General features: G+C 45.8%; 1 protein-coding gene across 10 annotated transcripts in view; it reads right to left on the reverse strand.

Moving 5' to 3' along the window:
- Positions 1-95: 95 nt before the first annotated feature.
- The window catches only part of SRCIN1 (SRC kinase signaling inhibitor 1), a 263,545-nt gene continuing 250,781 nt past the window's right edge, over positions 96-12,859 (reverse strand). For all 10 annotated transcript variants that reach the window (XM_088655243.1, XM_088655240.1, XM_088655247.1 and 7 more), the window contains 2 exons: positions 8,997-9,137; positions 96-2,992 (listed from right to left, as the gene is read on the reverse strand). In XM_088655243.1, coding sequence (XP_088511369.1) covers positions 2,858-2,992; positions 8,997-9,137 — 276 coding nt within the window. In that variant the 3' untranslated portion in view covers positions 96-2,857. The remainder of the gene's footprint in view (positions 2,993-8,996; positions 9,138-12,859) is intronic.

Genomic DNA, 12,859 nt, shown 5'->3' on the forward strand with positions numbered 1-12,859 from the left:
TGTAAATATATTTCTTAAAACAAATATATAAAATGTTAAGACACTTCACTTAAATGTAAAGAGGTTGCTTTTTTCTTCCATGTTTGTTTGCTGCAATCCCAAGAAATTGCATTTGTGGACTGTTGTTTGTTGCTGTTTGTTGTTACATATTTGATTTTTTTGACTTTTTTAAAAACTTTGTTATTCAAAAAAAGGCTCTCTTAAAATCTTTATACAAAAATGATTGATTTACAAAAAAGAAAAACAAAAGAAGAAAAACCATAAAAAACCAATTCCCCGCAGCGTTTCACCCCCCAAAATATTCTGAGAATAATAGAATTAAAAAGGACGAGCTAGTCAACAAAACAAGGAGTGATTACATCTTGTATTATGTTGCATACAGACTCATTTCTTTTCTTTTACTTTTTACAGTAGCACGCCATTTTGCTATACATGTAGAGGCACGTTTTCACATGTGCACCCATGCCACGTTAATTTATTTCTTCGTTTTCTGCCTGTGCTTAACGTTTTAGGCCAACCAACCTGCTCCAGCCTAGCGAGCTGCGGCTGTTTTGGACTACAACTCCCATCAGCACGCACTGGCTGGGGCTGATGGGAGTTGTAGTGCAATACATCGGAGGTGCACCAAGCTGGCAAAGGCTGTTTCCTGTTCATTCAATGACTCTTGTGCAGGACGACCTTGCAAGGAACATCCCTCCCCCTCCCACTCCGAACACACACCTGCGTATTGTACTTTTATCTGTAGAAAGCCTCCATGGCTACAAACTCTCCCAGTCTTTCTCGCTGGGCCCGACAGCCTTTCACTTTCTGCCTTTGCGACTCAGCTGTTGACATACGACATCCTTCCCCCCCCCACACACCCCCATGCCTCACTTGTATCCTCCCTCCTTGTGCTGTCATGATTATCCTTTTTCAACTCCCCGTTGTGCTTTCCGCGGCCCAAATGCCACACGCAATCTTTCAGGAAAAAACCAAAAGCTTCCACCTCTCGCAGATCGAGAATAAACACAGCTTTAATAACCCACCAAACCTTTCGCCCAAAGCTGATTTTTTTCTATCCAAGCCCAAGAGAAAGGTCCCCAGAGGTATAAACTTGAGCTTCGTGGCCAATCACCCCATCGGCAGAACTAAGCCTTCTAAAAAAAACCCTCTGTGCCAGTCTTATTTGGGGGCACAATCCAATGGGGAATTCTCCTGTGCAAACCCCACTGAAACAAAGGACTTTCCCAACAGTCCTTTGTTTTGCTCTATAGCCCTGCCATCCTCTTCTCCTGGCCTGGAAGAGACTCCACAGGCGGTTGGGTGGCAGGTGGATTTTCTGCCCATGCCAGCTATCGGCATGCCTGGCTACTCGGTGCTTTTCTTTTTCCAGCAAAGCTTCACAGTCTATCCTAGGAGGAACCTTTGCAGGAACTAAGCAAAGGAGAGTCGCTTGTTCACCTGCCTCCACTGTATTTTGCCCACCAAAATCTCGTGCTTAGAAAAGGGCCTAATTTCACCTCCTTCGGCCTTCTTCAAATTCTCCCCAAACTCTCCTTCACCGCCCAGTTTCTTTGATACCCTGACACCGTTCTCCCTGAAACCTGCCTCCTCTATTTGGTATTCCACACGTTTTGAGGGCTCTTTCCCCCCATCTCACATATATAGTAACTCAACGGACATTTAAAGTGCTACATTATGTTGATTAATTCCACAGGAAGCTTGACTTTCCTGTTTCCGGACCCTGTTCTCAACATCGCTCTGCTGCCTGCTTTGGCTCCGTGCCCCTTCTTATAAGAGTCTCCTTTCCCCTTTCTTAACAGTACGTTGCTTCTGCATGGTTGAGAAGATCGTGAGGGGGTGGGGGAGCATTATTACAGGCTCAAAATTCAGTGCTCCCCCCCCCCCAGTCTTTGCTTTTCTTCCAAATTTAATCCAATGGCTTGGAAGAAAGAAAGAATGAAAAAATACACAACACCACACACAGATATTTCGGTTTGCGATGCGCGCACGCACACACACAAGTTCCGCCCCACTTTCCAGAACAGTCTTTGATACAGCAAGTAAACAACAGAATCCCACAAAATGGAAGCATACACATGCCCCAAAGTCAAAACACCGTTGATTCATGAATGACTCAGCACACACCTACAAGGATCCACATTAATCAATTAATTACAACTTTCTCTCTCTCTCTTCTTAAATGTAAGGAAAGTTGAATAGCAGCAAATGTCCACGGGGTTCTGAGGCATCTCCAGAAATTAGTTGCTCCCCTCCCCTTTTATGAGCCTCTGTAGTGATTCTGCCCCCTTTCTCCCACCCCCTCGTAAAGGAATAGCGAAGACTGGCACTGAGCAGTGTCGTCGTTGCTTGCAGGCTGTGGCAACTGGCAAAAATATAAATAAAAATAATTCTTAATTGTTCTTTATACATGAACAACGTTAAGTTGTTGCCAGAGTAGAAAAGTTAAGGTTGGGGTGGATGGGGAGTGGGGCAAAGGAAGGGGTTGGGAGATCTGAGGGGAAACCGAAAATAGATGGGCAGCCATATTGTAGCAAGAGGGGAGGAAAAGAATAAATAGGCTGGCCAATTTGGGGGAAGAAGACAAGAGAGTAAACTAAATTGGCCATTCTGGGTATTGGAAGTCGGCCCTGTGGGGAGCAGGAACCAAGTCCCAAGGCTGGCCATTTTGTAGGAGGAAATGAGACCCGCAGGGCAGCCATTTTTGAAGGAACATTTTAAAACGTCTGAGGGGAGGGACTTTTCTAGGTGCCTCAGTGAGGCCTGGGGAGGAGGAAATCACAAAGAGAGACGGCAAGCACTCCCCAGTCCCCCAGTAGCAGTAGGTTAGGAAAACAACCAAAGGAGAAGTTGGCTTTTAGAATGAAATGGAGGAGTTCCGTGACCCAAAGGAAGTCAGTACTGGGATGGAGGTCCTGCTCGAAGTAGGCTTTTCTGAGACTGGGCTTGAAGTCTCATTCATCGTGTTAGGGTCCTTGGTTGATCTAGCGGCCTAGAAAGAAAAGCAAGATTCAGGGAAAAGAAGAAGGAGGAGGGAGGAGGAGAAGGAAGGTGTGTTGGGGTTGGGGAAGGGGAGAACCAAACATTTTCTTCTCAAAGGATTGCGAGACAGAAAGAGAGAAAGTGCAAAAGAAAGTGAGAGAGAGAGAGAGAGAGAGAGAAAGAGACAAGAGTGGAAACTAAGTTAGGAAAAATTTCTATCAGAAACAAGCAGCATTGGCCAGGCCTGAGGCAAAAGGTCCGTTGGGCAAAAACAGAGCACAAGATGAGCTGGTTTCTACAGGTTTACTGGACGAAGGGAAGGAGTGATTGCAAGAGGAAGCGGAGGAGACAAAAGAAGGCCAAAAAAGAGACAGAGCGGGGAGATGGGACGAATACGTAGGCAGGCAACGGAAGGGGGAGATGGGGAAGGGGGATGGGGAAGGGACAAGAATTGAAATGTTAGTTTGTGGCCATGGACACCATGTTAGAACGACAACAATATTCATTTAGCTGGGGTGAGCACAAAGAAATCTGAGGAAGGGAGGGTAGCGGTAGAGTGCAGTTTACCACAGAGGTGCTGTTTATCAGAGGTAGCCTCAAAACATCTATTCATTTTATTGTTCACCTAGGGGTACCATTTTGTTGTACACTGCATCCTTAGCTAGCAGGCCAGAATTTGGACTGGGATGGATAGAGGGAGGCGGCTTTCAATTTTAACGATAAATCTTGTTAAGTATGTATCCCTCATAGTTGACATGGGGGTGGGGTGGGGTGGCAGAAGGGAAAGAACAAATTGTGAAAGACATGTGAAAATAAAATACAGCCTAAAGCCAATCTGAGCAAGCGAGCTTTCTTCTCCTCTTGGTTATTTTAAGAAAAGGTTTTAGAAGTGGGCAATTCTTGAATCCCAGAGTCCCTGCCTGACGGAATGGCTCCATCATAACTGTTTTCCTCCACAAAGGAATACACATGAAAGTTGGAAAATCCTTGTGGGTTTTGCACAAAAGATTGGTGAGCAGGAACAGGCAGGAATCTAGTTGCCTGCCTGTTGCTCTTTAGAACCAAAGACCAACGAACTATAAGGGAACTAATGCTTAAAGTCCAATGCAGCAGGAGCGAGGAACCCGTACCCTAACACCCACCCATTCTAGGGATGGATATATGACTAGAAGTAACCCTAAGAAATCCTTCATTCTCACAGATACAGGTAATCACAATCAATTGAAGCGGATATTATTCCAACCTGCTTGTTAAAGACCTCCAAGAATGAAGGTTCCACAATCCTTCATGCATGCTCCTCCAAGCACATTCCACAGTGGAGGAAATTTTTTATATCCAAACTAACCTTCCTTGTTGGTTCTTTTAAAACTGCCAATCATGCCAATTGTGTGCTCACCTCTCGCTGGCTGCCATTTTGATGCAAAGGGGATCCAGAAGAAGAATCGCAAAGGACTGCATACTTTGGAGGCAGCAATGTGTGTGTGTTCCCAACAGCTCACCCCTGCCATCTCAAACCCAGCTTCAGCTCTAGTTGCACGAGGCATGCGTGGTCCTTCAGCACCCTTGCATGCAGAGGCCAAGCAAATGCACAACCGGCTCATGAAAATATTATCGGGGAAGGCGTACCCTGAGAAACGTTCCATGGCTTACCGCTTAAGGAAACAGCACCTCTGCTTTGTGGCAAAGGGGGTACAGACTGCGGTTAGTATCAGGATGCAGGGGCTTAGGGGGGAGGGAGTTGTGCAGGAAGTAGGGTTTGCATTTTATTCGTTTATTCAGTGACAGCCCCATTCTGCTCACAAAGCGTGCTTCAAAATAGACCGGAAAGCCACAGGGGGGGGGGGGCGACATGCTCACAGCCAAACATCCACTCCCCCCACACTTGTGGGGAGGAGGGGGTGGTCCTCTGTGTGTGCATATGTACCACAGAATGAGGAAAACCAAAGGCCCCTGCAGACAGGACGTGGGAAAAGGGTTCATGGTCTTTGCCATTCGCCATACAGATCTGGCATGACAAAAGAAAAAAGAAAAAAGCCAGGAGCAGCAGGGAATTCTGGGAGACGGGCTAGCATATCAGATGGGAAGTGAAACGGGAGGGAATAACAACGAGATTTATGTGGAAGGGGGTCAAGTCAAGGCTTGAGAAACAAAGGGAAGGAGAGAGGAACAGGTAGAGATGTCGTTGTGGTTTAAGGGATGAAAAAGTGGCAGTTGTTACCTTGCTTTGTGGCCTCAGAAAGCTGGCCAGCCACTGGGCGCACTGTTATAGCGTCGACAAGAACACAGAAGTGTGTGAACCCAGCTGAACCGTACTGGCCTAACCATTAAGACCCCAACCAATGCAAAGGCACAGGGGGCATATCAGGGGGCAGGGACAGGAAATGGTGAAAAGGGTGTCCACGTGGAACAGGGAACTGCTACTGCCCAATGCACACATCTGTATTTACTTATGTATAGTAGAGATATATTAAATGACCAGTTACCTACTGTTGAGACACAGCAGGGCACAATTTAAACATGTGCTGAGTCTGATAAAAAACAACCTAGCCTCATGGCACTTTAGAGTAAGGGATGTATTGTGACGTAAGCTTTGGAAAACTAGAAGGGTCTAGTGCACCAAAGTTTATGTCACAAGAAATTGGCAAGGCTGCAGTCCCATACCCGGTTACCTAGAAGAATGCCTTTTTGACGTCAATGAGACGTGCTTCTGAGTAGACATCAACAGGACTGCCCTGCAAAGACTTAAGGTACCATAAGACTCTGTTGTTGTTGCAAAGCAGAGAGCTGTTTCACTGGAATGTGCCTCTGATAGATTTGAACAGTGTGAAGGACTTTGAATAATAATAACAACAACAACATCATTAATACAAAGGAATTCTGATAATGACAGTTGCAAAAGCTTAGGTATCAAACAAGCAGTTTGATGCTCTACAAACAGTACAAGCAGTTAGATTTGAAACAGTTTTCAACAAACCAGTGTCTTTCAATGTTACTCTAACATTATCATTTTTTAATGATGCTTGTTGTAATAATCTTTTGGAAATTGATTTTGAAGTCTGGTTGAAAAGTGGTGCATGCAGAAAAATGGGGAGTTGGGAACCAACTTGCCCTTGTGCTTTCCTTATGAATTTCTCTCCAGTGTGTTCACATTTCTAATGGTTTTAAAGGATTATAGCTTTTATAAACTTTTTTTTAAAAAAAATTCTTGTTTCCCAAGTGTGTATTGAAAGCCTAGAATCACAGACTTTAGAGTTCGAAGGAACCATGATGTTCATCTTTAGCCCCATGTGGGGCTCGAACCCACAGCCCTCAGATTAAAAGTCTCCGGCAACTTCAGGGGTCAGGAGTGCCTGCTTCTGGTTTCAGCTGGTTTGTCCACTGTGGCCTTTCCTAAACAGCTTGGCTGCTGTGATCCATGCATGGGAGCCAACTCTTAGGGGCCAAGGTCCCTTTGCCCCCCAATAAAATATTTGAGGGGGCCAGCCCCTCACCAAAGTTGATGGGCATTGCCATTCAAATGGTACGTGAGATATTGTTTTAATTATGCTCTACACTGATTTAGAATACTATGTAAAAAGTGGTACCGGTATATAAATATTTTTAAATAAATTAATGGCTATTTTTATGTCTTCCCCCCGCCCTTAACTTCTTTTGGTTCACATAACCATTGCAAGTGCATATGTGGGTTCTGGGCCAATGCATCAGTTTTGGCAAACAGTTGCTTACGATAAAATCCCAATACTTCTCTCAATATATATCTTATTTATAAAATACAGCAGTAATTTATATAAACTATACTTATATTTTAAAAATTAGCATACATTTGACTGTACTTGGTGTTTATTGGGAGAAATTTATTATTATTATTTGCCAAGATAGCATCCACACTGAAAAACCTATTTTCTCAAAGTAATTGTTGTGCATCTTTTGCAACTGCTCAAGCATTCCGCTCCTTAATCATCTTCCAGCCAATAAATCTTCCACAGAGGGTCCAACCTGACCCTTTCTGTAACCAACTGTGCCAACTGGGTTGTTGTTGTTTTAATAAGAACGTCAAGATGGGTAAATAAAGCCTAATGGCATTTGTCTTTGGCTTGCGAGTGGCTGGAGGGGGCCGCTTCCACTTTTCAAGAGGACTTCGTAAATAACACAGAGGTGTGTCTTGAATCCTATTCGCTCGAGAATCCATAATTCCTATCTGGAACCTCTTATGAACTCCTACCATGCACACGCAGGAGTGTAGGAAAGGGGGGGGCGCCCCAGGTGCCATCATGGAGGGGGGTAACAAATTATCAAGAAACAATTACTGCCCTACTAGGGCGGTTCATAAAAAACTTTTTTTTTTTAAAAAAAAAAAGCCTGCTCCAAAGGTCTTATCTTACTACACTAGGGATTATATAGCTACATATGAAATTTCATGCATATCAGTTAATATCTTGACCCTCCTCCCCGAAAAAAGCTGTTTACTTGGCCATTTCCCTATGCCGTGAAGGCTGAAATTTCAACAAAGGACGTGCCTTTGCTAGACTCTTTTCGGGCACCCGCTAAAAGCATTCTTCTTTAGGCAAGCATACCTAGATGCTTAGGAAGCTGAAGTAATTTTAATCTTAATATTTTAGCTTTTGTATGTTTTAAAGTAGGATTGTTAATTTTTCTTGATTTTACTGCTGTGGTGTCTTTTTGTTTTTTTTGTTTTGGTAAACCACTTTGCAGGTTTTTAAAAAATAAATTTTATTAAATAAATAAACAATAAATATAAATAAAATAACACAAGCCAAAACACAATCCATCCTGCAGATTTAAGTATCTGTCCATAGTCCCCTACTTGAATTCAGAAGCTCAGAATCCACATTCCTTTGTAAGAAAATATGAAATAACGTAAAACCATTTTTGCAGGCAAAAATTTTTAAAAATATCAATGTGGGAGGGGGATGACAAGAAATTTTCTGCACCGGGTACCACCTGACCTTCCTACGCCTCTGTGCACACGGAGGTATTGGATGTGAAAACAGCCCCATTCACTTCAAAGGTGTGGGCAGCTTTGCACATGCATGAATGAAGCTCTCCTTTCCCTCCCCACAGCTGAAGCCAATGAGGCAAGTGAGCCCCACATAAACATTAGAACTCTTATGTCTGCATAGCAGGATGCTTTGGGTTTCCATTCAAACATGGTCAAGCGATCCGATATAATTTTCTTCTTCTTCCCCCTCCCCACAACGCACCCTCTCTGGTCTTTTCTCTGCTAAATATGCAACACTTCTCTGTGTGTGCCATGGGCAGGAAAGGAGTTGGGGCATATGCACATGGGCATGTTGTGAAATGGATTCGATCACATCTCACAACCGATGCCACTTCCTTTCCTGGCAGGGAAGAGGGCCTCTGACAATTTGTTGGGTTGTGCCTTCACAAGTAGGCATTTTCCTCCTTCTTTTCAAAACACTGCCATATTGATAGCACAGCACAGGAAACAAAAACTACTTGCCCACCGCAAACAAAGCAAAGCAGGTGCTTAGCCTTACATAGACATAACTGGGCAGGGGAATTCTTAACCAAATCAAGGGGGTAGGTTCCAGTTGATGTTATCTGGAATTCAGGAGATTCTTGAGGAAGTAGCAAGAACATGGAACTTTAGCGACAGAGGACTTAGGTTTAGGTTTGAGGGAGATGGGAGTCCTATCTGGACCTCACAACATAGAATTTTTGCCGGGTTTGGCTCCAGCTTCTGACGTATGCCTGTGGAAAGTAGCTCCCCATCTCTCTCTACATTCACTGCCATGACACAAATCTTCTGACGGAAATTCCCAGCCGTAATTTCTAAAATCGCTTCCAACAGGCATTAGGAATTTGTATTCAAGTTTATGTAAATATACCTGCCCCTGACCCCGGATCAACAATCCTTTGCCAACTGGCCACTCACCTCTGCTCAAAGGCAAAAACAAAGGGATCCTAACTCAACCTGCCTCCACCCCAGTGCTCCCCTAACAGAGTGGTGTGGCTGCCTACAGATAGACTACCTGTTGTTGCCCCTGGATGCGCATGTACTCCATGCGTTGCTTTATGTGCTTGCTCTTGTCGGGGCTGCCTTGCTGGGTTTGCTTCAGCCGTGATGCAGGATTGACCATCTTCATGGCAGGGATCGAGACGCCACCGCCGCTCTGGAGGGAGAATAGAGGAAAGGATGACTTTGGAGAGATGCTAAGGAGCAAGGCTTACGTCGGCAACAGGTTAAGGGCTTGCCACTGGCTCTGCTGCCAAACGCATCTCCCTTCACTCCCATTGGCTGAGCTGCCATGGTGTCATGGAACGTTCACAAATGTTCAATCACTTAGGAAAAACCTATCTGCAGGAGAATTTTGACACACAGTGCTGCTTCTGTGGAGGAGATGAAAGGGCTGTTTACCTCTTGCTAGGGTTCTCTTGCTAGCTAGCCTGCTCAATTTGTATTGTACGCATGTCTCCAAGTTCTGCTACAAAGCCCAAGAACTTTTGAAGGCAAGCAAAATATCCTCGCACCAAATATAAGGTACTGTAAAGGTAAAGGTAAAGGACCCCTGAATGGTTAAGTCCAGTCAAAGGCGACTATGGGGTTGCTGCACTCATATCGCTTTCAGGCTGAGGGAGTCGGCATTTGTCCACAGACAGCTTTCCAGGTCATGTGGCCAGCATGAATAAACCGCTACTGGCACACAAAGGGCCGTGACAAGTGCCAGAGTGCACAGAAATGCCATTTACCTTCCTGCTATTTATCTACTTGAACTGGCATGCTTTCGAACTGCTAGGGTGGCAGGAGCTGGGACTGAGCAACGGGAGCTCATCCTGTCACAGGGAATCAAACCGCCAACCTTCCAATCAGCAAGCTCAAAAGGCTCAGGCGTTTAGACCACAGCGCCACCCACGTCCCAATAGATATATAATAGCTACGGAGCCCCTTTCCCGACAGAAAAATAACTATTTGTTGCTGCCATAGACCTACGAAATTACAGAACTGTCTTACACTGTCACAATCAAAGCAAATAAATTACCCATTTGATCTTCTTCTTGCCCACCCCCCTCTTTGCAAGCCTGGAAATTCATTAGAGGTTCAGGGAGAAGAAAGCACTGGATGAAGGGTTAGAGAAGGGTCTAAATCAAAGAGCTGAATAGCCAAAAGTAGAGGAAGGATGGGAAAGGGTTTTATTTTTAGCATACTGATTTATCCACACATTTGGCCTGACCCAGCACAGGCAATCCATATAGGGAAGTTCGTCCCCACCCACAGACCAGCTGTGCTTAATAATAATATCAGTTAACCACACCTCACCCCCATGTTAGAGGTCTGAACCAACTAGTTCTAAATATATACCAAAAACCATTTAAGTGGCAATAGAGTCCGTGACGAACAATTTAAAGCAATACCAATATCAGCCAAAGCCTTAGTAAAGGATTCCAATAAGAGGTGTCAGAACATATGGCCGTTCAAGTCTGGAAGGAAGTGGAATGGCTTTCCCCCATCCTCCCCCAAATCATGAAGTTAGCTAACTTGGAAGCTCAATGTCAACTCAAGATATGCTGCTTGAAGGAGAGCCCAAATGAGCCCTCTTTAGTTATGTACAACACTTTGAAAAGTCTTGCTGCACCATTCAGACACAGGGATGCAAGAAGGCATTGTTTTTAATTCCACCGTGCAAAAGTGGCAAGCAGCAGTGTTTCTGTTCCACTGCCTTTCATCTTCCATAGCAAACTATGCTATTCACCTCTCTGTCTGCTGCAGTGATATTATGTAGCTTACATACTGTACTTTAATTGTATAAATTACATTGCCATTACGTTATTCTACACCATGCATGTCAATGCAAAATAAACACAATGTAAAGTGGGCGGGACAGGGATATGATTAATTACAAGCAAACATTGACCATTTCTGCTCCTGTTTTGCTGGGATGCACTGACATCCCTAATGAAACATGGGTTCCTGCCTTCATCAGTACCACCACATGCCCTGGGAAAACAGGGCCAGCCCTGCATAATGGGGAAGACAAACAAGGGCACCCCTCCCTGACTGTTTCAGGATTTTGTGGAAGCCATTCAATCACAAATCAGAGCTTTAGGCTTGCAGATTTAAAGTGGATTAAAGCACTCTGTGGCCCTAGCACAACTAATCCACTTTAAAAAAGAAAAAGAAAACAGACTTCTTTGCAGGTTAGAAAGTGATGGAGAAACGCATTGAGAAGTGCGGGATGAAAGAATGGTTAACAGGAAAATGTCTGTAAGCATCCCACTAAGTGAATCAGGATGAATGCAGGACGAATGCTGGTTGTCATATAACCAGGGCCGGCTTGCCCATTGGCTCTAGTGGTGCGGGGCGCCAGGGCGCCTGGGTGCTCAGGGGGCGCTGAGGGGCGCCCCAGCAAGTGGGGGAGCCGCGCCGCTCAGGGGAGAGCAGGGAGGTAAGCGAGCGGAGCAGGGGCACTAGGACCCTGTTCCGCTCTGCAGCGCCAGGGTCAGCCCTCATCCCAGCACTGCGTTTCATTGGTAGAGGCGACGCCACATGGCAGCAGCTCTACCAATGAAATGCAGCGCCAGCGTCATCCCTGTTGGCGGGATGGCTGTCAAACATCCGAGGCCAGGAGCTGTGCAGCCTCTGAGGCACCTCGGCTGCTCCTTCTCTCAGCACTGCCTCACCCTGCAAAGAAGGCCCTTCCTCCTCGGGTCCCCCCCTGTGCTCCTCAAGCAAGGCCCCTGCCGGCTTCGGGTGGTGGCGCAGCAGAGATGTGGCAGGGCCGGCGGTTGCGGGTGTCCCAAGCGGGAGGGCCTCTGGCTTTGGCAGCGGCAGCCCTGCTGGTAGCGGCGATGGGGGCACTGGGTTGGCTGTTGCATTGGCAACGGGGCCTGCCGGACTCGGAGCTCGGCGAGGCCGGCGGAGTTGCACTCCCCTTGCAGCAGCCTCCTGAACTCGACCAGCGGCTCCTCTGCAGGCCCGTGTATGACAAGCCTCCACTGGGCAGGGAGTGGAGCTGGGCGAGCTGGAGGAGAGCATCCGGAGTCACCAGATCAACATCTACCTTACTGGCACCTTTTCCCTTCTGGAGGTGAGTTCCCGCCCCTGCACTCTGACCCGGAGCCGGGAGCCGTGCAGGCCGGAGGGAAAGGGGGGGGCGAATTTTTTTTTTTGCGCCAGGGCGCTGGATACCCTTAAGACGGCCCTGCATATAACCACCCTACAAACAAAGCAGAATACTCAATAAAGACTGGATGTGTGAGCCCCTCTATACGTCCTTTTTATTGTGCATTCATGATGATATGTGCTCATTATGGCATCAGGACGGTTATACGTGGTCCCACCTTCAATACTGTTTGCGCCTGCAAAAGTTTGGGGGCAGTTACCTGGCAGCAGACATTTGTACATCCAGTAGCGCAAAGCCCTGTTAGCACATGCAATTTTTTACAATTTCTGGATTTGGCCAATTGCTTCCGAAACAGGGGTGGCTACCCTGTGTTCCTCCAGATGTTGCTGAACTACAACTCCCATCATTCCTGTCTGATGCCCAGGCTGATAGGAGCTGTTCAGAAATATCTGGAGGGATCCGGGTTGACCATCCCTGTTCTAAAGAAAATGATTTGAAAGTATTCTGGGCACGACATAGTCGAATTTAAGCTTTTTAAAGTCACTAATACTGGAAGGAGAGACCTAAGCATCATGCAGGCTGTCTCTCCGGTTGCATTAACTGGATTAGAAGCATTTAACTTCGGCTGGTTTGTGCTCTTGATTTGTGATTATTAGTCCCAAGGCTCTTGGTTACATTGAATTTTAATTGCTCACAAGTACCAATCAATCTTCATTATTGCGATCATGGACCTGCCACTAAATTACATTCAAAGAAACGGAAATTTACAGTTT

The sequence above is a fragment of the Zootoca vivipara genome, chromosome 12, assembly GCF_965207765.1.
Source record: "Zootoca vivipara chromosome 12, rZooViv2.hap1.1, whole genome shotgun sequence".
NCBI classification, from domain to species: domain Eukaryota; kingdom Metazoa; phylum Chordata; class Lepidosauria; order Squamata; family Lacertidae; genus Zootoca; species Zootoca vivipara.